A 22,919-nucleotide genomic window follows, 5' to 3' on the forward strand; every position below is an offset into this window, starting at 1 on the left:
GTTAGAGAATCCAGAGGCAGGTGACAAAAAATGACTTGTAATCCAAACCCTTTATCATATGAAGGTAGCCTGAAGGAAATAGGCATGTTCAACTTGTGGAAAAGCTGCTTAAGAGAGGACAAGGTGACAGTCTTTTAAATATCATCTGAAAGGCTGCCATAAAAAGGAGGAAAATCACCTTTTCCTCTTGCTGCACAGAGCTAGAATTGCACCAATGGCTTGAAGTTGCAGTAAAGTAGATTTAGACTGGCTATCATGAAAAGCCTTTTTGTTCTTCTAACAGTGGGACAATAGAATGGTCTGCCTAGGGAACTGCAGAATCTCCATCACTGGAGGTGTTGAAGTTGAGCTGTTCTCTCTGTCTGTGAGGCTACTTTGTCTGGCTTCTCTCTCCTTTTGGCTCTGGGCATCTCCCTCTTCAGGACCCTCTCAAGTGCCTCCCTGGCACCAAAAATACCAGGAAGCCTCTTTATGTGCTTGTCTAGAGAACATGTGCTTTGTCAATGTAGGTAACTTCCTCTTTGCTTGCTGACTCATTACACACCAATAGAGCATCTCTGGGACCCAGAGCTGGGCATACTTACCTAATTAACCTCTTTCCCTGTCTAGCTTTGTACATGGGGAAACTGAGGCATGCATACTTAAACCAGATGTCGCAACAAAACAATGTACTTGCTTGCAACAGATAATTAAGTGGAGGTCTGCAGAGCCAAGCTATACCTTCAGCAGTTCAAACTCTCCTTGCCTTGCCAAACACAGCACAGGAAGGAGACTTCAAGTCAGACTGCCTGAACAGCATCCTTCTGCCAAAGGCCTGGTTGGTGGAGAACATTTTTAAATGCACACAACACTTGAACATAATTTTAAACTGATTCAAACGTGAAGCAGATGGGTGCTGAATTGATTTGTTGTGAACTAGTTCAATGTTGTGCGTGGACATATAGCCTTTTGTGACGCATGCAGAGTCAGTCCTCCAGAAATACTGTACTGCATTGCTCCTCATGCCCCTTTTCCACCCCTGCTGTTATAGCCGACTGCTCTGGTACTCCATCAGACGTCTACTGCCCACTTGTTTTTTTCCTCCCCTCTCTTTTATTGGTGCTTTTATCAGTGAGCTCCCTTGCACTACTTGTTCAATAAGAGTAGTCTTTCTAATAAGCAGCTGTGTCTTCATTCCCTGCTTGACTGTAGCTTCTTATCATGTTCCACCTTTCCCCCTCCAGCCCCTGGGAACCCAAAAATGTGGGTGCAAATGTATCTCCCTTCTCCCTGGGCACACCAACTCAAGCAGAACTTTGTCACCTTTTTTGAATTTTATTGAACATACATTTTTGGGATGAGATGGATAGGTAGTGGTTAGTCAGACCAGCACGCTGTTCCCCTCCCACCCCCTGCACAACTCCAATCATTTTGGAGGCAATGAATTCATATTGTTTAGAGAAAATTCACCTCTGAGATACTGAGCTTGGAAAGGGATTTGTTTTACAGGGGTTAGCTGGGGAACTTATGTACATTGAAGGCTTAACTTAAGCAACCTCTGAATATGTGAGCAGAATAGTAGTAGTAATAGGTGGTAAACTGACTTACATTTTTCATCCTTCCCTGAAACTTCTTGCTATAGTTTTACTAGAATAATTGAGTCCAGAGCCTCTTGTTCACAAGGCTTCATGGCATGAGCTGATCAGCTGTAACACAATTTTGGCCCATGCGAGTTTCCTCCAAAGATTCTAGCGTAGGTTAAAATGGGTGGGCAAAATGGCAGGTTTGGCCAGCAGCCAGACTCCATTTCCCAGGAGCCCCTGCCTGTGTCGCTGCAGCCAGTTTCCATGGAGACCCCAGGAGGGGCAGGGCTATGACAGTTTAGGGCCTGGGTTTCTACAGAGACCAACCCAAGCAGCATTGGCAGTGCTGGGCAGGGAGCTGCTCCGGGGCTGGGGCTGGGATTTTATGGTGGTGACAGCATAGTCCGGAGCTGGGACAGAGCTGCGATCCATTTGCTGCATGCCCCGTAAGGGCAGAGCCACGGCTTGCTGTCTGCGTGCCCCTGCCTGCGGGGTGCGGCAGGAGATCACAGCTCTATCCTGGCTCCAGACCCTGATGTCACCACCACAAAATCCTGGCCCCAGCCCCGGAGCAGCTCCCTGCCCTGCCAGTGCTGCTTGAGCCGCTCTCCATGGAAACCCTGGCCCTGCGCTGTCGCGGCACCCCCCCAGCTTTCCATGGAAACTGGCTGCAGCGACACAGGCAGGGGCTGCTGGGAAATGGAGACTGCTGCGAGCCAAACTTTGCCCACCCCTGGGTTACAACCTGGATGGGATACGGGACTAGGTATATCAATAGGTAGACTTGCTTTTGGTGTGTTGTATGCATCTGAGGTACTGTCTGAGTAAGGAGGAGTGTTTTGCGTCCATAAGAATTCAGTATAGGCTGACTTGATTTCCTGGTACTACTCTTTCCGGAGACCCTTCTGTCTTCCTTGGAGCTGCTTAAAGAAAGTAGTAATCTGTCGGGGGGGTTTTGTTGTTGGTTTTTTTTTTTTTTTTTCTTCAAGGCCCAGGTGCAGAATAGTCTTCAAACAAACTTTTTTTCTCTCCTGTCTCTACAGGCCTAACCGTGCTCTGGATTCCTGCTCTTTTGCCCGCCACATTCTCTTGCAAACACTTCATCAGCTGTAATAGAAGCGTAATGATGTCCTTTTCCTCTTCATAGACTTCATCAGCAGAGAGTTCTTAACTGGATGGCAGGAGGAAGTTTTGGCTTCTGTGGAAACATTTTCTCCGTCTCACTGGGATGTCTTTACGTTTTGTTTTGGTTTTTTTCTGCTTCAACAAACTTGGAGGAATCCTGCTGACTTTATTATTTTTAAATTAAATTCCCCACTTCCAAAGCAGACTCCTTGGTCTGCAGAACAATGAGCTCTGCTAGAATGAGTCCTATGGCTCCTTGTTCCACATGGATCAGAAAGAATCCCTATTTGACTCAAGCTCAGTATTTCTGTCCAGTTGTGCCCATACCACCATCTTACAAGAGGTACCATACTTGAGGTTTCTCTGGAGTTGCAGCAGAGTCTGAACCCTACTAAGATTTTTTTTTTTTTTTTTGCGGGGAGGGGGGTAACCATGGCTCCTATATCATGCTGCCCTCTGCTATTATAGAAGATAATAGCAGTGTTTGCTGCTGCTTCTCCAGGCTTACCAGATTAACCAGCCCCCTGCTACTGTTCCAGGACTGAGGCATGTTCCTCCTTGCTCTTAGTCTAACCATTGGAGGGTGCTGTGTGGCCCATCTGAATTTTAACGTATGCCCCCTCCGACTGTATATTAAGTCCCCTTCCAGTGGAGCTGACCCTGGTGGTCTTTGCTTATGGAAGCAAGCCTGTTTTGTTGTGATATTGCCATTACCTGCATTTTCCCCTATTTCTAATTAAAATAGGCTTGATTTGGAAATGAGTAGAATCAGTTGAATGCACATGGAGTAAATGTTTCCTTTCCTCTTTCCTTCTCGCTGCCCCAGTCCCATGTTGTCTCTTATATGTGAATGGGGGACAGCTTAAATGGGACAAAATAGAGGTTTTATAGTTGAGGATACTTCACCCTCAGTCTTGGAGATGAAAAAAGCTCTGTTCAGTAACAAGAAATACCGAAGGGTCTTAATTCTATTAAAATATGGGGGATTATTTACCTGCAAATGACAGTTCAGGGTCAAATTTTGTCTTTGCACTAACTCGTGTCCCCTCCATAGATATTCAGGTCACTGGGAACTAACTGCATGATATGTTTCTGCTCATTGTAGTGTTTCCCTTGGGGTGGAAAGGGACAAGAGGAGATGTCTTCCGTTAATATATTCCTCATTTAATTCTCCTGGAATGGTTTCTAGTCACCAGCATAAAGAAGCTGCTCTTGGAATTTTTATCTTTTACTATGAAAGCAGAGATAAAAGTCCCCTCCAGTTCCTTCTTGGCACAGCTGGAAAGGACCGTAAGTTCCAGGCTGGTTTTTAATGGTCTACTGCCTACGAGGTAGGGATTAGTTGAGTAACACATTCCCCAAGTGGCAGGAGCTAAAGAGGGTAAAGGTTGGGAAATCTGGAGCTTATCCACAAGGTCTTGGGTGTGGTAGCTGGTGAGAATAAGAAAAGGTTTTTCCTTCTCCAGGAGGTCACTCATATCCATGTCAAGCTTGGTGATTTTTCTGCCTTAGCAGGCCTCATACCACATGTGCCTCACTCTACCTTTCCTTATGTTGTCAGCACACAGCACAAAAGATGGTATATATTTCCTATTCTTCTCAACTGCTTTGCCTCTAGATAGTGCTTTTCCTGTAGCTTGCAGTCTGCCCTCACCTTTTGAAGTCTGTTTTCCCCAACTTTAATTCTTTCTTTCTCTGAACTCCCTGAGAGTGGTGTGATCTGTTTCCACTTTGGGGTCCTTGACTTCCTTTCCTTTCTGTTCTGGCCTATTGGGCATCTCTGTTTCATGATATAGGTGCAACCATAAGCTATTACTCTCCTCTTAAGGGGTCTGGATTTCTGAAGGAAGTGCAGAATGCTGTGTAGAGGACCTCCCCTTTTTAGAGGAGTGGAGCTTTTTATCTGCAAGGCTCAAGCAGTGCCTTCAAGACTGGTGGGGGGTCTCTTTTAACAAATTCATGGTCAACAAACCTGCCCCCATACATAAGCACATACTGGTCCATATTCTAGGCAGGCATGCTAAGTTAGCCCTCTTCTCTGTTCACGTATTGGCTATACGTGAGTCATTGAGAGTGTGTCAGTGCTTTCATTTTTCAGAAGCACTTTTCTGTGACGCATTCTTTCCAGCATCTTTTACTGACCAGGCAAAATAGCTGATGTGAGCAGATGTACCTCACCTTTCCAAACTTTGTCCTTCTCGTTCTTCCCTTTCAACAACTGTTTGCTCCATGATTTGAGGATCTGGCTGAGATAACCAGTAGGTGCTAGGTACCATCATAGCCAGTTATACTATCTGATTCAGTTTGCTGCCCATTACCAATTCACCTTCCTTGTCCCATCTCAGGGGACTAGCCACAGGGAAAATGGGAACTTTTGCTACATGACAGTGGGGAGAGGTTTTTGCCCTGTAAAAGGAAGGGGTATGATGTCCCATGGTGGTCCCATGATCTTGCCCTCTCCACAATAAGACAGCCTTGTTCAGATCTTTCAACCTTCAGGGCAGTTTCATATTGCCATTGGGCCCTCCCATGAGAGAGAACTGCAATTTTCATTGGGCTAGATCTATTATCAGTACAAGGAACTCTTGGGAGGCTGAATGGAAGAATGAAAAGCTGTCTCCAAATGCTTTGCAGTGCCGGTGGCCTGTATCAGGAGAGAGAACATGTTGGTGTGTTACCTAGATTTCCCTTCACCAGTAAACTCCAAGCATGAAGACCCTCTGTGCTTGGAACAGCTGCATAGTGAAAAGCAGCAGAGTTGGAGCATTCAAAAGCTGACACCTTTTTTGAAGACCGGGCTATTTCTAGTGTCTACGCTGGACTCTGTCAGGAGCAGGCTACATCTCATAAGATGAGGCTCAGTAATGACTGGAACTTTTGCCAGGGTGGTCTCAACCTTCAAGATGTCAGTGAGGACTTGTCTGTCCATTCTAGGTCATGCAGCCTCTTGTACCTTCATGCTAAACTTTACCTCAAATGCATGCATACCTATCCCTCTGCATTCCTCAGGGAAACCCCTCCAAATGGAAAGAACAATTCGTTTTTGGTCTTATTCTCACTTATGTGGTGGGAGGTCCCCCCTGTTGCCAGTGATCATCATAACAGATATTTTCCTACCAGTGTTATGAGGCTTAGGTGGATGACTTAAAAGTGCAGGAACTTTGGTCTTTCAAGGAGAAGCTTCATGTCAATGTCCTGGAGCTTGGGTCAGTACTAAGTTCACGATAGGAGTTTCTAAATAACATCCTGTAAGTATTGCATCCTCTTTACAGGCAACCGTTGATCCTCTGGATCATGGCGTACATGTAAGAGGTCTAGTTGGATGCTTGATGAATCTACTTGTGGCTGATGAGCCCAGTTCAAGAGTGACACAGCTTGTTACAAGTTTCACAGGTCTATGTATTGTCTGAGTTGGAGCCCAAATTTACAGCACGCTGCTTCCTTATTTCTCACTTTGCTTCCATTCCCTGGATCAGTGGTTCCCAACCTTTTTTATACTTCAGACCAGCATGGGAGTGGAATGGGATGCACAGAGCTGGCTGCCTCCCTCTCTGGGCTGTCCTGCTGCCTAGCTTTAACCGTGCACATGACTGCCAGTGGTAGAAGCCGCTTGCCCGGGCAGACAGACAGGGGTCTGAGTTTGGGGGGGGTGCTTGTGCCGTGACCTGGCAGCCAACCCTTTGTGGCCTGATGGTTGGGAACCTCTGCTATGAATCAAAGCCACTTCATGTTGAGCTGCACCAGTGCCAGATGTTGCCTCCAGATTGGATGGGATTCTGGACACTCCTCCCAGCTTTCTACACTACTGTTGAACACCTTTGTGTCATTTTTGTACATGTGGTGCTGCCATAAAGGGCAACCCCACTTTCTAGAGCCATCTCGAGTCTTGCTGTACAAAATATTCTTTGGGATATGGCCTTCTCGCATTCTTTTGATATGGCTGAGCCATTGCAACCTCCTCTTGTTGATAGTGGTTTCTAAGTGTCAGTCCTGTGCTCTCCAGCACCTCTGTGTGCGCCATTTTGTCTTCCCACTTTATTTTCAGGATCTTGCGCAGGCATCTCATGTAGAAATTGGTCAGTCCCCTGATATGTCTAATGCATGTAGTCTGTGTTTTTGAACCATAAAGCAGAGATGACAGCACACAAGTCTTGTAGATTTGCATCTTTGCTTTTGTTATTCCATGCACGTTCTATAGTAGCCCAAAATTCTTAGCTGCTTTTTTTGATTCTGTTAGTTCAGTCTGAAGGGCAAGATTCCTGCTGATCATAGAACCCAAGTAGCAATAGCTGTCAAGGACGCCAAGAGATTTACTCTCCGGAGTGATGTCAGGCACTGGTTATTCCACTCCTTGGAACATGATCACAGTCTTCCTGAGGCTAATTGTCAACCCAAAGCTCTTGCATGATGCAGAAAATCTGTCCAAGAGATTTTGCAGGGAAGATTCACTGTGGGTAACCAAAGCCGTGTCATTGGTAAACAGGAAATCTCTCAGAACCAGCTCTTTCACCTTGGTTTTCACTCTAAACGTTGCAATGTTAAACAAGCCTCCATCTAGTCTCGTTTGAAGATAAATGCCATCATTGCTGTCTTTGAATGTATGAAGAAGTGAGAATGAAAAGTAGATGTTAAAGAGCACAGGGACTAAGACACACCCCTGTTTCACCCTGTTGTTGATATCAAAGGCATTTGATTCTTGTTTTCATACACTACAGTTACCTTCATACGTTGATGTAGTGAGCAAATGATGTTCAACAGTTTAGGGGGGATGACCCAATTTCTTCAGAACCATAAAAAGGTCCTACTTGACCGTACTGAAGGCCTGCATCAGATTGAAGGCTATGTACAGTAGTATTTGTTTTTCTCTACGCTTCTCTTGCAGCGCTTGACTAAAAATATCACATCAGTGGTGGAGCATCCTGAGCAAAAAGTGCATTGACTTTCAGGATAGAACTTTCACCTAGAGATTGCAGCCTCGGGAGTATCATGCAAGTAACAACTTTTCTGACGTTGTTCAACAGGGAGGTGACTTATAAATGCAAGAACTCTGGTCTTCCAGAGAGAAACTTCATGTCAATGTCCTGCAGCTTGGGTCAGTACAAAGTGCACAATAGGAGTTTCTAAATAACCTGGAAATATTGCAATCCAGATCATGACATACAGTACTATTGTTTGTATTCTACATTGAATGAGAAGGCTGGGGAGCAGTCAGCCTCTGGATTGAGTGTGTCCACTATCAAATGGGTATCTTGGTGGTGCATCTTCCAGAGACTCTGAGAATACCAAAGTGGATGGTCTTAGCATCCACAAATGGAAAACAAAGAGCTCTGTCCTTTATGCCATTTTTATAGATTGAGGTTGAATTCTAGATGTCCTGTTTTTGTTTTGTCCTTTAACAAGAAGTGCCCTTCATTCTGTTTTGAAGGAGGGTGAAAGTCAATCCTCACTCCTTGTCTGATGGTTTTTCTTATCCCATGGTCACAAACTCCTTTTTGCCTTCCTCCCCGTGCCTTTTTATTGTGTAAATGCTTTGCAGATAAAGACAAGATCCTACCTGCCAATCTTACTAGCTCTAGCCTGATCAAGTTACATGAGTAACTGATCAAAGCAACCTGCTCTAAAACCTTTGGATAGTAGGGAAAAGCACTGGGGCACTGGCAGCTCCCACAATTTCTTGCTCAGAATCAAGAGAGGATACTTCACTGTGACAAGCTCCATGGGTGCCCTAGTGTTCCAAACCTTTCCAGCTGGGGTCTACATCTTCCACTAGACACCAGGTTCCCTGGACACCTTCTCCCTTGGAGGCTTCTTTTAAATCCTTTGTCCTCCTTGACTAGATGAGTAGATAACGACAGAGATCACTCTGCATTTCCTCCTCACTTCAGACCTGTGTTGTGAACATGGGTGTCTACACTGATGTGCCTATTAATGGATTTTTCCTTTGAAATGCAATTGGCTATTATATATGAATAGACCCTCTCAAAGCCACTCAGCCAGACTTCTTACACTGGAGGCAAGATACAGGAACTGGTTGTTGACTAATCAAACCAGTTATGCTGGTCTATGAACCAACTTATGCCTTGTTAAGTATGCAGATTCTAAAATATAAAGCAGTCTGATATTGGGTACTTATGGTCACTTGTTTTTATAAGTGACCCAGATGAACATAGCTTGTTCTCAGCTGTTGATAAAGACCACACTTGATGTTGGATCCAATTTTGGGGAAGAATATCTTGTTATGTATAAATAATGTTTCCTTGTACCCTGTGACATTCACCAAGATGGACCCACTGCAGCATGAATATTGGGTGGCTTTTAGTAGTGGGGCAGTCCTGTTTCTCCCAAGTCAGAGACATTCTTATTCATTGCCCCCAGCTTCCAATCAAGCTCTGTTGTCACCTTGGCAAGAAGTGGGTGAGATTCAAGCATTAATAATATAGGAAAGATTTGCCATCTTCTAGCTGGATAGGTATCCTTGAGGACTTGCCCCGAGTGCCTTCCTTACCTTCAACCAGACATCAGCCACCAAATCATCTTATGGCTTTGTCCCCCAAGCCTCATTCCTTCCAAGCAGGGACATGCTTTCACATGATTGATGTGAAAATATCTTTGTCCCTTTTACCTATGCAGGATTCAGCCTTCCAGAATCTCTCTAGCTGGCTGTTTTGTTCTTCCAAAGGTGTAGTAACACTAGTTCAGAAGCTGTTCAGCTGGGGGTGTACTGTGTTTGAAGTGTGCCCTGTGATGGCTAAGGGTGGTCATTAATTGGTGGCAGTCAGAGCTCATTCCTGCAGAGACTCCATGACTTCAGTGGCTTCCCAAAGGAGTGTAGTAGAGCCCAGGCCATTTATATCCCAGCAGCAGGTTCTTGAACTAAAAAAATGACCCATGCAAAGGGCATTGCTTCTCTGTTCAACTAGAACACAGCAGCTGTCCCACGCAGCTGTTTGGGGAAGCTTTGCAAGAAAAGCTGCAGCAAAGAGCAGCAGTTTATGACTCTCTACTGCAGGATTCTTAACAAACCCTCATCTTGGCAGGGGTTTTAGGAACCTTTCTGCTCTCAGCATGACACACGAGGATGTGTGGGCTGTGTTAACATAACTACTGCTTTAAGCAAGTGTTCTGGCTACTTTCCTTTTTTGAGGTGCATGTGCCTTGCAGTGAGACTGCATCAACCACAGCTTGAATTCTGGTTGCTGGTAAGCAACTCCCCTTCTTTCTCTTGGGTGGGCTTTATAAGGACAAAGGGTTAGTACTAGTGGCTATGTGTTCCTTGAAGTGCAGGTTTCCTGATCCCCTTCTCCAAGCTGTACAGTGCTGTGGGTAGCTGACCCACAAAAAACAAAAAAGCGCTGACCACCTTGCTGCTGTCTAGTGTCCTGCTCCTTTGCTTAAGTCGATTTTTATGTATTGTGAAGCTTAAACTGCCCAATTCACAGGGGACGATTGTACCCGTGCCAACTTTGTCCTTGTACCCCAACTTCTTCAGGAGCTTCCCACCTACTGAAGGGTCAAAGTTTCATAGTTAAACCCTAACCACCAAGCTTGAGGAGGTGGTGTCTACACATACCAGTACTCCCAGTTGGCCTTCACCTTTGGACTCTTGGGCTGGAGGACAGGGGCTGTTGCTCAGAAGAGAGGAGAGTATCTTCTGTCCCTGAATTTGCATGTCCTTGCTAGTTGTCTTGGGTACAGATATTCTTTTTTTTTTTTTTTTCTAGCTATGGATGTAGGAAGCACTGCAGTGCTATACCTTAGCACACAAGGGAACAGATCCTCTCATCAAGTATGTGACAGAAACCTGGGTTGGGCCATCACATTTGTGTGCAATGTCATCAATTCTGTAAGTAAGCAGCTGGAGCACAACAGCTCAAAATAAACCATGCAGGCTGTGTGTGGATTTCTTGCAGTTGATATTTTCATGATGTATACTAATGTCCCTGCATGCTATACCAGTCTTACAGATGCCTACTGTGTGTGGAGTCAAACTGGTGTCCTGGAATAGTTGTCTTTACCCATCATAGCTGCATCTAGATGAGCATAGGCATTTGTTTCCCTGGAGACAAGTAGCACACCTTGTGCCACTGCTGCTTGTCCCTGGGCAATGCCTGTGCCACATGTGCTCTGGGACATGGCAGGTTACCCTGGGTGGGGTAGGGGAGACTGGGGCCAGCAACTACTGCTCCAACAGCGTTACCAGGGGACATCGGGGAGCTGCAGCCATGGCACTTCTGCAGCCAGGCTCTGGTTTTGTGTGGTGTGTGCTGCCCCTGTATGTGCCACCCTGCCTTTTTTTTTTTGCTTGGGTTCTTTTGATCCTGGGATCTTCTGAGGTCAAATCCCCCCACCATGCTGCAAGGTAGCAGCACTGGAAACGCCTTCATGTGTGGTGTGTAGCGCCACAGATGGGTCTACAGCACCACATACCGCACTTTCATGCTTGCCTGGATGCAACCCATTGGGTTAACTTCCTTACTCCATTGAACCAGTTCACCTGGTGCCAACAAGGAAGAATGCATTTCTATTTAATTGATTTTTAAAAGCTTTATTGGTCCAGCAGGGAGGCTGGGAGTGGGGGTGGGTAGCATGATACACAACAATCTTTGTAGATCAGTGCACAAATTATTATTTAATTTTGCAGTAAAAAGGGAAGGGTATGGCTACTATAAACAAAGGTGATGTTTGCTTTCCTCATTGTTTAGCCCTGGCCCTTCTAGTCATTACTAAGCAAATCTCTTCTCTGCTTTTATTGCCAGAAGAGTGTTCCTACCCACTACATCTACTGAAACTTCAGTGGCAAAGCTGGGGTTTTTTACCGCCTTTTGTTATTTACACCTACTGGTTGAAATGCTTTAATGGATTCATAAGACAACACTTTCCCATTGCTGCTTTATTGTGTTTGTGTTCCAGGCTATCCAGCAATAGTAATTTTATTACAAATTTATTGCAGCTGTTCCCAAGATTTTTGGCAGAAAAGGGAAGATGAAAGCATTGATCCAGGGTCTTCCACATCCCAGAAAAATGTAGGCACTGAACTGCTGCATTGAAGGTGGCAAAAAGGAGAGTGATCTCCGCATTCTGAGGCATCAACCAACTTTGATATGACTTAGGATCAGCAGCTCTGGTTTGAGTCAAATTAGACTTGATCTTTACTCCACCAAGAGAATCTCTGTCCCTTTTGGTTGGTTAACTTTTTCTTACCTTGGCAGACTTTTTTTTTTTCTTTTTCCTCATTTGCACCTTTTTCACCGCACTAAGGAAGTGCCAAATTAGAGAGAGAGAGAGAGAGAATCTCATCATGCTCATAAGATTTTTCAGTCTGGCTACAGCTATATGAAGAACAACCCCTCTCAGCTACTGGCAGTTTGAGTGTCTGGCGTAAATCAGTCAGGGATGGGATTCTAGACCAGTGGTGTTCAACCTCTGCTCTGCAGGGCTGTATTATCCAGTCCCTGGGGGTCTCTACAGGCCTGGGAATTTGGTGGCAGGGCAGCAATGGTAATTAATTGCTGCAGCTTCCGAGCCACAGCAATTATTGTACTTTTGCTGGCACTCCCATGCTGCCAAATTTCCAGACCTGAGGGAGTGCTATGGGCCAGATCACACACCACATCTGGTTGTGCTGTATGGAGTCAGGCCAGCATACCAGACTGTACCTGTAGACAGACCCCCCCCTTGCTGGATCTAGCTGCTGTATTGACCCCAACTGCAAGATCCAGCTGTGGATCAGCCCCATGATCCTCATCTGGCCTGCAGGGCTAGAAGGTTGAGCACCATGGTTGTTGGTTATCACTAGCTGTGAAATCTAGTTGCAGGAAGATATGTTGCTTTGTGAGTGACCTAGATACCTGAACAGAGATTGGGACACCTTTTCACCAGTTTCCAAATAGCATGTGGGGCATGAAGTTCTGCACAAGCCTTTCTACAGCAGGGTGGTAGAAACTGCACTGTAAGGCACCTATGCTGTACAGCACAATCCTGCACGGGAGAGAAGACAAGCCTATGGTATTGGGCCTATTTTATATCAGTGTCTAAGGATCTGACTGACTTTATTGCATCAGTTGTAAGGGTTGGCTACAAGCAGCTCAATTCATGCCTTGGGTTCCAACAGGGGTTTGTCCCTGGGGTGGCTGGGTGGCCTGATGGTTTTATTCCTGCTCAGCCATTGCATCTTACAGAGCAGCTTTGGAATCAGAGAGTCACGTACGTGGGGGTGGGGGTGAGCCAGGGTGGGGTCGCCAGGGTGCAGTCTACTTTCTCCTCTGGCCACTGGCTGGTAGCTGTCATGTAAACATGCTGGTCATCATCCTCCATGTTCTCATAAACTGGGCCCATGGTCACCTTGGCTTGGCCAATGTTGCTGCTGCGATGCGGGAATGACTCATCTTCATCATAGTGGCGCTGGAATTGGATTGGCCGGGCCCGTAGTCTGTAAATAATGGCCACTGCTAGCACCACCAGTACTAGAAGAGTGACAGCGACCCCAATGCCCACTGCAGAGTGGCTGTGTCCAAGTGGGGCATGGATGGGTTGCAGATGGCCTGTGGTGTGCCCTGCTGCGCACTGCTGGGGAGCAGGGGCCAAGCACTCCAAGAGATGCTCATTCTGGGGGATGACACAAACTCTGTACTCAGTCCCTGCAAGGAGACCATGGAGCTCCACCTCAGGCATGTCACCTATCACTCGCAGCACCTGCTCATCCCTGCCCTTGTATCGCACCTCAAACTGGTCATGGTCACCAGCAAAGGACCAAGTGACTACTAGAGAAGTATCACTCTTTGGCCTGATGCTGACACTGGTGATGACACTGGCCAGGCATGGGTCCCATCTCCCCAACGGGTGGTTCTGGGAGGTAGCTAAGTGTGTTGTAGTGGTGGGGGGCGCCCTGGTGGTAAGAAGGGCTGTAGAGGTGGTGGTGGTAAGTGTGGTGGCAGCCTGTGGAAGAGATGGCACAGTGGCTATGGGTGTATTATTCTTCTTGGCTGGGTTCACAGTGGTGGAGTCTGTGCCAAAAGGCGGGCAAGTCAGTTTCTGTAGCTAGAAAGGGAGGAAAAGAAACCCAGATGAGAAATCATTTCCTCTCCTATATCAATGCTGCCTTCAAGCAGCACTATCTTCCTGACAGTATGGGCAGAGAGAGATCCTTTACTGACAAGTATGGAACAGCCTAGTTGCTCTGGATCACAGCACCAGACAAGTGGGAGGTGACTTTGGGGGGCGGGTAGGAGTTTAGGACAGGAAGTGAAGAATATCTGATCCAATTAAAATGGAGGGGGAGAGTGGTGCTGGTGAGATAGTAGAATTATACTCCAGTTGGCATCATCTCTGGCTATTAGGCCAGTTCCTCTTATGAAAACTGGCTTTAGCTCTGTTGTTTGCAAGAACATTAGGGCGACTACATGTCCCTTATTTAAGAATGACTCCATCTCCAGGGTTGAGCCCTGACCTGCTTTAGAAAAGCAAGTGTTTTGCGACCTATTTTTATAAACTATCCCTTCTGCATCCACTGGTCCCCTGAGGGAACAACCTGCTAGCTGAGCTGGTCAAACTGGCAGGGGCAGTCTGACTAGCTCTGCTGGATCATGGCTGAATGTATCTGGCTCAGCTTCCCACTGAGTTGGTCATACACCAGAGGTCTGCTCTTCCCACTGAGCTTGAGGCCTCTCTCTGAGCCCTCCCACCTGTCTCTGCTCAGGCACAGGTTCGCTGCTGGCCCAGCTACATGCAGCTGAGTCCTACCCCTTCCATACGCAGCTGGCTCCTGGCCCACATGGACAGACTGCAACGCTGCCCAGAGCCCATCTCCTTTGCACTGCAAGTGAAAGAGACCAAACAGACCTTAGAGGGAGCTAAAGGAAGGGGAGAAAAGATGCCTAGAGTGAATGCGAGAGAAGGAACGGAGGTGGAAGATGTGGGAAGTGGGCAACAGAAGGGGAAGATCTGGGCCGTCTTGGACACTGCCTACATGAGCTTTTATTTAACAACGGCACTACGGCTCTACTGGCTTAGCTGTGTTGCAGGAGCCCCTAGTGGAGATGTCATATGGAAGAAGAAGGGGTTTTGGGGATGATGAACTTACCCCACACCTCTGAATAGACACAAGTTCAGTCAGTGGCATAATTAGGGCAGGGCAAGCAGGCAATGAACCCCAGGCCCCAACTAGGAGGGGGGTGCTAGATTTGGTCCCCCCCCACCCCTCCCCAGGGGTGGGGTTTGGGCAGCAGCAGTAGCCTGGGAAGATAAGTCCTTCCTTTACCCACTCCTGCCCCTCCTACCCTCCCATCCATCTACAGAAGTGGGCATACCCCCAGGCCTCCCCCACGCCCAGGGTGCTCAATGAGCTTGCTAGCCCTCCAAGCTCAGCTAGCTACATCAACACGAGGGATTTTGGTAGCATAGCTGCACTGGGCACAGAACATGACCTGTTCATGCCCTGAGCCTACGTGGTAGCGCCTTCAAAACTTCACAGTATCGAGCCTGCCATAAACCACAGCCTGCCATTCTCTGACCAGGGCACTAGAATCCAGGACCTTCCGAAATGGAGAATGACCTCCCAAAATGGAGAATGACCTTTAACCTCTTCACCCGCACCCCAACCCAACAAAGAGCTGTTCCTTACAAGAGTTAGGAAGGGAAGTGGAAAAGAGCAGAAGGAGAAAGGAAGGAAACTGAGCCAGAAACACAGAAAATAGTAGGCTGCTACCTCTTTCATTCCTCCTCACCAGCTGCCAAACCTGCCATGAAGGCATCCTCCTGACCTGCAATACACTTACTGCCTCCAAACTCTGAAAGATTATGCCCAACCATTCTTAATACCCCATGGCCCTTCTTTCCTTACTGCTCCCTCCCCATGCTTTGTACAAAGGTTAATGTGCATTATATTCTCTAAAAGCTTTACATTTATGCAGACTGTGGGGTAGACTGTCCCCCTAGCAGCTGACTCACAAAGAATAAAGCTCAAACCTGGAAAGATCTTCTTCATTCCTGGGGAATGGGCTAGTAGAAACCAAAAGGCCAAATTAAAGCTTTTCAGGGACTGGGGCATAGATGGTAGAGGGTCAATATTCAGGAAGTGGAAGCTATCAGCCCATAGGATCCCCACCATATGCTGTCCAGCCTGCAAAATATTTGTTACATCTGTCTCCTCCAATTTAAAGTATTGTTGCCTTGAAAAATAGCCCTCTTCCCACCGGCACCAGCTCTTGAAGTGAAAGAGAGGAAAAACTTGGCTTGAAGGCCAAAGACTGGCCAGCCTGTGAACACCAAGTACTTACTTCTATATCCACAAGGAGCTGTCCCTGCAGTGCCCTCGGAGAGCTGCATTCGACAGGGCTGCGATCCTGTTGGGTCACCTTCTTCTGCCAGGTCCGAAGCCAGATCAAGCTGCAGTCACAGCACCACTTGTTCTCAGTCAGATACAGAGTGGAGAGAGACCTCATGGAGGCCAGAGACGGGAGCGACTCCAGGCTGTTGTTTCTCAGGCTCAGGACCTCCAGCCTGTGCAGCCTGGCGAAGGCCAGCGCAGTGATCTTCTCCAGGGAGAGGCTGTCTAGGAACAGCTGGTTCAGCGAGCGGAGCCGCTTCCCAAAGGAGAGCGATGTCAGCTTTCGGATGGGGTTCCCGCTCAGCTGCAGCGTGGAAAGTGTGACGGAGGTGCGGATGACTGTGGGCACACTCTCCAGCTGGTTCTGGTCAAGGCTGAGTGTCCGCAGGCTGCGTGGGAGGGTGCGGACTGACACATTGGAGATATGGTTAGCAGTTAGGTAGAGCCGACGGAGCTGTGAGAGACCACCAAGGGCTTGGTCAGAGAGCTCTACTAGTAGGTTGTTGCTCAGGTCCAGGACACTGAGCTGCTTCAAGGAGGAGAACACTCCTGAGAGAGAGAGAGAGAGAGAGAGAGAGAGAGAGAGAGACGGTGAGAAAAAGGAGTGGGGTGGGGGTGCTGCTCCAGCTGAAATCCTATCCCAAACTATTCTGTGTTCAAACAATCTGTGATCAGGATGCCCCTTGGTCTCCCTCAGCCCTGAGTTCCCCTCTCTCATTTTTCCTGGTTAGGATGCCCTGTATCATGTACGTGCAGGAGGCCTGGTGGCAGCCCTATCTATTCAGAAGCATTGGGGCTCTTGGAGACCCAATGTTTGGACCAGGGATGAGAGGGTAAGAGATGCAGGGCTAGTCATTCTCATTCTTCCTGTAGCCAACCCTTACTGATGCTGGTGACCGCTCCATCTGGAGATACCTGGTGGGAGGTAGGTGATCTGGTTGTGCTGCAGGTGGAGGAAGCTCAGGTTTGTCATGTTCACAAAGACATCCTGTGGGAGCTGCTCAAGGAGGTTGTTGTCCAGGTGAAGGTGGTACAGGTTCCTGACACCCTTAAAAGCCCCTGATGCCACCTGGAGGATGTGACTGCTGCCCAGGTAAAGGCTGGTGATTTCAGGAAGATCCGGGAAGAAGCCTGCTGACAAGATACTGAAACTGTTGTGCTGCAGGTCAAGCTCCACCGTGGTATTGGCAACGCCAATGGGGAAAGCTGAGAGGCTGGCATTGGCACACCAGACCAACCGCTGCAACCAGGAGCAGGAGCAATTCACAGGGCACAGAGTGTCATCTGGGGAGGGCGCAATGGCTGTGATCGGAGTCCACAGCAGTGGCAGAGTGAAGACTGTGATCCAGAGCCCCGACATGGTGCCCTTGCCTGTTGTATAAAGCAGGCAGTGAAATAGCTGGATGCATGTTGTAGAAAGACTTGTGAATAGCAAAGGCCCACCATGATTGTCTCCCCATCCCAGCCTCATTATATTGTTCAGGACTCTGCCCAGAACACATATGTATCACCCATTGCTAAGCTCAGCACTGGTTAGATTCTCCTTTCTACAGTGAGGGGGTTGCAGCTGCTAGGGATCTTCCAGCTAGGTTTGGGGGTCTCTCCAAACTGGTTCTTGTGGTCAGACTGCTAGGGATCTCCTGCCTATGGCTAGGTTTGGAGCAGCTGAAGCCCCCCTGGCCTGAGTTGGGTTTCAGGCTAGGGCTCAGGTCAGTGTTAGAGAATGGGAAAGTCTCAGGCTGTGTTTATGGTTGGACCTCATAGGGTTCCTCAAGCTAAGTTGATGGCACAGGTAGGTAGCGTTTTCAGGCTAGTGCTAGGCAGGGTGGATCCTGGGGCTCCCCCAGCTAGGTTCTGGATGTGGGGAGTTTCCCAGTGGAAGGGGTAGGCTCAGGGATGGTCACGTTCCCTTTGCTAAAATGGGAATTGTAGCAGCCAAGGAGCTTGCTCTGGGGTCTACTGCTCAGCACACCTCCTTGGAAGTCAGGGCAGTTGACACCCTGCCCTCTGGCCTCCAAACCAAGTCAGTCTTGGGAGCTGCCTGATCAATTTTCACCCTTTTGCATTCGCAACCTTGCAACACATGTCCAGGTTTGTCATCTTGCGCCCTTTGGACTGTTGTTTTGGCTGCATTACAGGAACATTATTGTCATTTTGTATTTTCCCCTGGTCTGATCCTGGAGCTGCCTTCAGCATATGTCACTGGCCTGCCCTGGCTTCCCCTCCCATCATCAACTAGTTTAGCTCATTGAGAGCTAGAAGAGGACAAAGTCCCCAGACCAGATGAAGGCTGGCTAGTACAAGGTGCACGTGGAAGTGTGGAAGGAATTGCAATAAGCAGATCATATCAGCCTGTCCAGTCCAATAGCCTACTCCCAACAGTAGCCAGTACCAGATGTCTCAAATGCCACAGGCTAATGACACCTGTATTGCTCCATGTCCAGAGCTGCCGAAGCTTGGTCTTAAACATATTGGATGACATCTGGTCCCTTAGCCTCTCTGGCATGTGGCAGGTGTAGGCTTGATTGCTACTCTTCTTTTTCCAGAGCAGGGCTGGTACCTGAATTAATTACTACCCCAGCACAAGGAAGGTCCAGTCAGTCTCCCTGAGGCCTCCAGTGAGATGCTGCCTCATCAGGAAGGAGACTGACGTTTCATGCTGCTCTCGCAGGCTTAGAGCACTGCTGAGGCCAGCCAGGGACCCATACTGAGTGCTCCACACCTCTGCTAAAGCAAAAGTCTTTTCATTGCTAATATGGAAAGGCTTCTGGGGTTTAAAAGGGGCTTGAATATTCACCAAACCTTGAGCAATTGATTCGTAACAGTTCAGACCAATACACTCCATCCTGCCAGTGCAACGTGATATAACTAGGAGAAAAAGGTTTGCAGTAAACCAGACTGGCCAGTGGGTGGGGTAGCTTTTCCTTCACTTTTCTCTCATTTTATTTTCTTGTTCTGTCCGGTTCAGCCTGCCTCTTCTAGCCCTCTGCCTCTGTTTCTTGAATCCCCTCGTCCCCTGCACTGGATCCCCCCTCAGCTGCTATAAATCAACCGTTCTTCATGACTTTACGCTAGCAGAAGACCCAGCCTGGGCCATCTCCCTGCCTACTCCAGTTTCCTTCCTTCCTGTTGCATTCCTGACCCGTCGCCGCAGTCTCTCGTACCCTCGTCTCCTTCTGCCAATAGGTCACTCTCCCCCACAAGCTCCTGAATGGAGGTTGAGTTGTTTAGCCTGAAGCAGATGGAAGGGACAGGAATGGCTGAGGGCCTGGGCTTCCTCCTTTTGTTCACTCGTGACAAAATGGGCCCCTTGGAAAACACTGACTTGGCAATCTGGCTAGCAGGAAATTAAGACCTGGTGTCCTGCTCTCCCCTCCCAATACAATCTTCTCTTGTTTAATGGATGGCTGTGGTCAGGAAAGTGGCTGTTGTAAAATGGCTCCATCTTGCTTCAGCATAACTTCTCCAGGGACCCTCTGCTCAGTTTGCTAATAGAGTCCCCGCACCGCTCCCAAGGACCTCATGAAGCCAGTGCCCCTCTGGCAGGGGGTGGCTCCCCACACTGCCAGCTGGCTCATGCCTACCTGAATTGCTCTCTGGCAGGCATGACTGGTAGCAGAGCAGCTCTCGGAGCCCAGTGGACTGTCTGCCGGGCTGGCAGGTAGGACAGTCAGGTAGGACAGTCATCATCACAAGAGCTGTGACACATGTGGATTGGATCTAGGGGCCGCTATGAGAGGGAATACACAGGAAATGCCAAGATGAAGGCCCTGATAAAACCTGACTATCTGCACCTTACAGGCTTTGTTGAATCAACAAAAAATAACAAAATGTCTGCAGACCTCATCCCCTCTGAAATTCTCTCCCCCCTGCTGCCTTGGGGGCAGCAGCGCTTTATTCCATGTATGGACTTTGCTTCCTGAGCTGAATAGACATTGGTGCAGTAGGGCCCCCAGCACAGATAACACAAACAGGTTCCTCCATTTGGCTGATAATGCCCCCATGCCAGATCCTGCTTCCAGAGAAATCTGGAGCCACTCTACAGACGCTGAAGAGTCGTTCTGGACCCCGTCAGCACCACTGGGAGATGGACCCAACCCACAACATTCACTGCACTTGGCCTCCAGAGCCACGACTGCAGTGATTTGTAACAGTGGAAACAACCACTGCAGCTGCTCCTCCTGCATCTCAGAGGGAGGTCAGGGACACTTGGGTGCCTTGGGTAAAGAGGAGGACGGGGGGAGACCTGATCCCCCACCCTTTGCTGTATCAGAGGGGAAGCCAGAGCTCTCCTCCTCAGCTGATGCAGGGGCATGTCCCCTTCTTGCTGCAGTCTGCATAGCCTCTGTGTAACTCCACCCTCTCCCAAGGACTTGGCTGCTGTGCTTCTTCTGCCACATGGAGATGTCTTAGTAACAGAAGGTGGGTGGAGGTGGCGCTAATGAAGAGGCCCCTGTTCAGCCAGGCTCAAAGCAAGCAAACAAGTGTGCGCGCCAGGGCAGGAGGCAGCTGGTTAGGTTCTTCTGCTCAGCCATGGAGCTGGTCCGTGTGTGACGAGCTGGGGCTACGCTGGCTCAGACTTTGGGGCATGGGTGAGGGAGTAGGGGAAAAGAAACACAGCCTGATGTTTCCCTCCTTGATCCTGCTTGATGCTCCCCTGGAAGAGGAGGCCATCTGGGGCATGCAGCCAGAGAGCTGGAAAAGGCAGATGCAAGGCAGAGAAGCATCCACTCACCAGTCAATTTGCTGCCCTCGGGTGTCCTCCTTCTGCTTCCAGCCAGTTGTAAACCTCCAGCTCTCCGTGTCCCCCTGGCTCTTGTGCCCTAGGATCTCACCCATCCAGATACACATCTCTGCACTCTCTACCCTGGGCGTCTCCCTCTCCATTTCCTGGTCATCTCCCTCTTTCCCTTGCCTCCACCTCTGTTGAGCATGGCTCTCTCCCATCAAGTGTCCCTCCCTTGTGGACCTGGTGTGCTCCTGTTTTGTCTCCAATGCTGAAGTCTTATCCTACAGCTCCTCTACATGGGAAACTCTCCATGACCCACAAGACTAGGCCCAGATTGTAGGTGTAGGTGGGTCTTGCTTACTGGTTCCTCACAGCTTTCCCCTCTTGTTACTGCAAGCTCTTTGAGGCAGAGATGGTATTTTCTCCTATGAAGCTTCAGGCTCATCTGTGGCTGACTGACAGCAGCAGTGGGACCTGGGGATTCATGTTCCTGCCTTACTTCAACTGATAACAACTTCACTCACTTGAAATATCTGCAGATCATTTTCACCATTTCCTTCAGTCACCGACCAAAGCAAAACCCATTTCCAGCAGGCGGCTCCAGTTGTGCAGTAATTCCCCTTTCCACCTGTCCTGCCTTTACCGAGCTTTCCCATACCTGCACTGACATCAGAAGGGTCACCTCTCACTGGACCTTCACCTCCTCTCCTTACCTTGTCTTGAAAGTTGTCCTGGTTGTGGGGTACGTGCTGATCCAATGCTTTAGCTCTTCTCTGAGCGCCCCATCTGGTGCTGCAGCCAGCACAGCCACTGCTGTGGTGATTCTTCCCCCTTTCAGCTCAAATGTATCCCACAACCCAGATGAAGGAAGCAGTGTCAGGACGCGAGTTGCTTCCTCCAATTGTTCGCAGTGAAAAAGGATACAGATGAGCTGGAGAAAGTAGGGACAACAGAAAAAGAAATAAAGACAGACACAAAATTTGACACAAAAAAGTTTCAAACACCTGATGTCCAGTCTAGCCCTCCTCTCTCCTGCTGCCTTGCTTGCTAGAGAAAATAAACCATGCTTGAAAAAAATGTCCTGCTCTTGAACCAGGCCAGGCCATCATGCTGGCCAGGCTGTGCAAGCCATTCCAGCTGGGTTCAATGCCAGATTCAAGAAGTGTGCTCAGGATCTGTTCTCATTGCCCAAGCCACCCTCTCTTCTCGGCTGCATGTCTCACCATTATCCCCCAGGCCTTTTGTGCCTCACAACTGGGAAAAGGCAATCAGGACTTGCAGTAAAGGTGATCTCTTTTATTAGACCAACAAGATTTTTGCAAAAAAAAATTCTTTAATTCAAGCTTTTGGGCACAAACACCAGGCATTGGAGAAAAGATTGTAAACATTTTCCTGGGTAGAAATTAAAGTTCATGGAAGGCACTTTAGGGGGAGCAGCCCAGCAAGGGCACATTACAACTCTGCACTGTCTCTGAGATTGAATTAAAACAGAAGTGAACAGACATTTGCCTTTGATTCAGGAAATGCAGCCACATGCCTGCAGTGGCTCAGGCCAGCAGCAAGGGGCGCTAGAACACAGCTCTCTGGATCTGCGTTTACTTCCTCTTCCCACTGTCTCCCAGTTCTCTGGGATTTGCAGTCCAGAATTACAGCAACAGGACTCTGCAAGATGCTCATTCTACCTCCCCGTCTGTCTCTGGACTTGCTGCCAGGTGTATTCTAGAGGCACAAGCACCTTGACTATCACACCCCTAAAACGCCTCGATCCCCAACAATCTCAGAAACTGGAGCTCCTGAGGGGGGTGTCTCCCCCCATCCCTCCTAGGACTACAGGTTTGGGCTATTTGGTCCATAGAGTAAAACTTGGAGTTGTGTGAGGAGCTCTCTCTTGCTGGGAGTTTGTCTGAGCCTGGCCAGACACAAGACACACGTTTGCTGAGGCTTGCCATAAACGGTAAGATCCAGTCTCCTCTCATGCCCCCACTAGAGGTGAGTTGGGCTGTCTTAGGGCCACTGAGCAAGCCAAAGCTTTCCCCTCAGCTTCCAACTTGCACTGTACAACCTGAGCCAGGACATGAAGTCAAACTGGATGTGAACTCATGCAGCGGCGCATTGGTGTCTGGGGCAGCTGATGTTTTTCTCATTCATCTTGACAATGTAGACACCAATCCCTGAGAAC

At 48.4% G+C, this 22,919-nt stretch overlaps 2 protein-coding genes across 5 annotated transcripts in view; one reads left to right on the forward strand and one right to left on the reverse strand.

Annotated features, from left to right (window-relative positions):
• RANGAP1 (Ran GTPase activating protein 1) overlaps positions 1-10,587 on the forward strand; it is a 35,736-nt gene extending 25,149 nt beyond the window's left edge. The window contains exons 16-17 of one of the 2 annotated variants that reach the window (XM_059726360.1): positions 2,606-3,977; positions 10,409-10,587. In XM_059726360.1, coding sequence (XP_059582343.1) covers positions 2,606-2,675 — 70 coding nt within the window. In that variant the 3' untranslated portion in view covers positions 2,676-3,977; positions 10,409-10,587. The remainder of the gene's footprint in view (positions 1-2,605; positions 3,978-10,408) is intronic. The other variant, XM_019489595.2, reaches the window with a different exon arrangement.
• Positions 10,588-11,220: 633 nt separating this feature from the next.
• LOC102573705 (chondroadherin) lies at positions 11,221-21,642 on the reverse strand. Of its 3 annotated transcripts, none has more exons than XM_019489644.2 (5): positions 21,454-21,642; positions 19,596-19,741; positions 16,927-17,382; positions 15,962-16,560; positions 11,221-13,724 (listed from the first exon to the last, which is right to left on the reverse strand). In XM_019489644.2, exons 2-5 carry the CDS (start codon positions 19,699-19,701, stop codon positions 12,879-12,881), a joined length of 2,007 nt encoding a protein of 668 aa, XP_019345189.1. In that variant the 5' UTR covers positions 19,702-19,741; positions 21,454-21,642; the 3' UTR covers positions 11,221-12,878. The 3 variants fall into 3 exon arrangements, with proteins under 3 accessions (XP_019345189.1, XP_059582342.1, XP_019345190.1); XM_059726359.1 differs by lacking the exon at positions 21,454-21,642 and adding an exon at positions 20,747-21,431; XM_019489645.2 differs by lacking the exon at positions 19,596-19,741 and having other exon boundaries at positions 21,454-21,640.
• Between the last annotated feature and the right edge of the window lie 1,277 nt (positions 21,643-22,919).

Source organism: Alligator mississippiensis, chromosome 4 (assembly GCF_030867095.1).
Source record: "Alligator mississippiensis isolate rAllMis1 chromosome 4, rAllMis1, whole genome shotgun sequence".
Classification (NCBI taxonomy): Eukaryota; Metazoa; Chordata; order Crocodylia; family Alligatoridae; genus Alligator; species Alligator mississippiensis.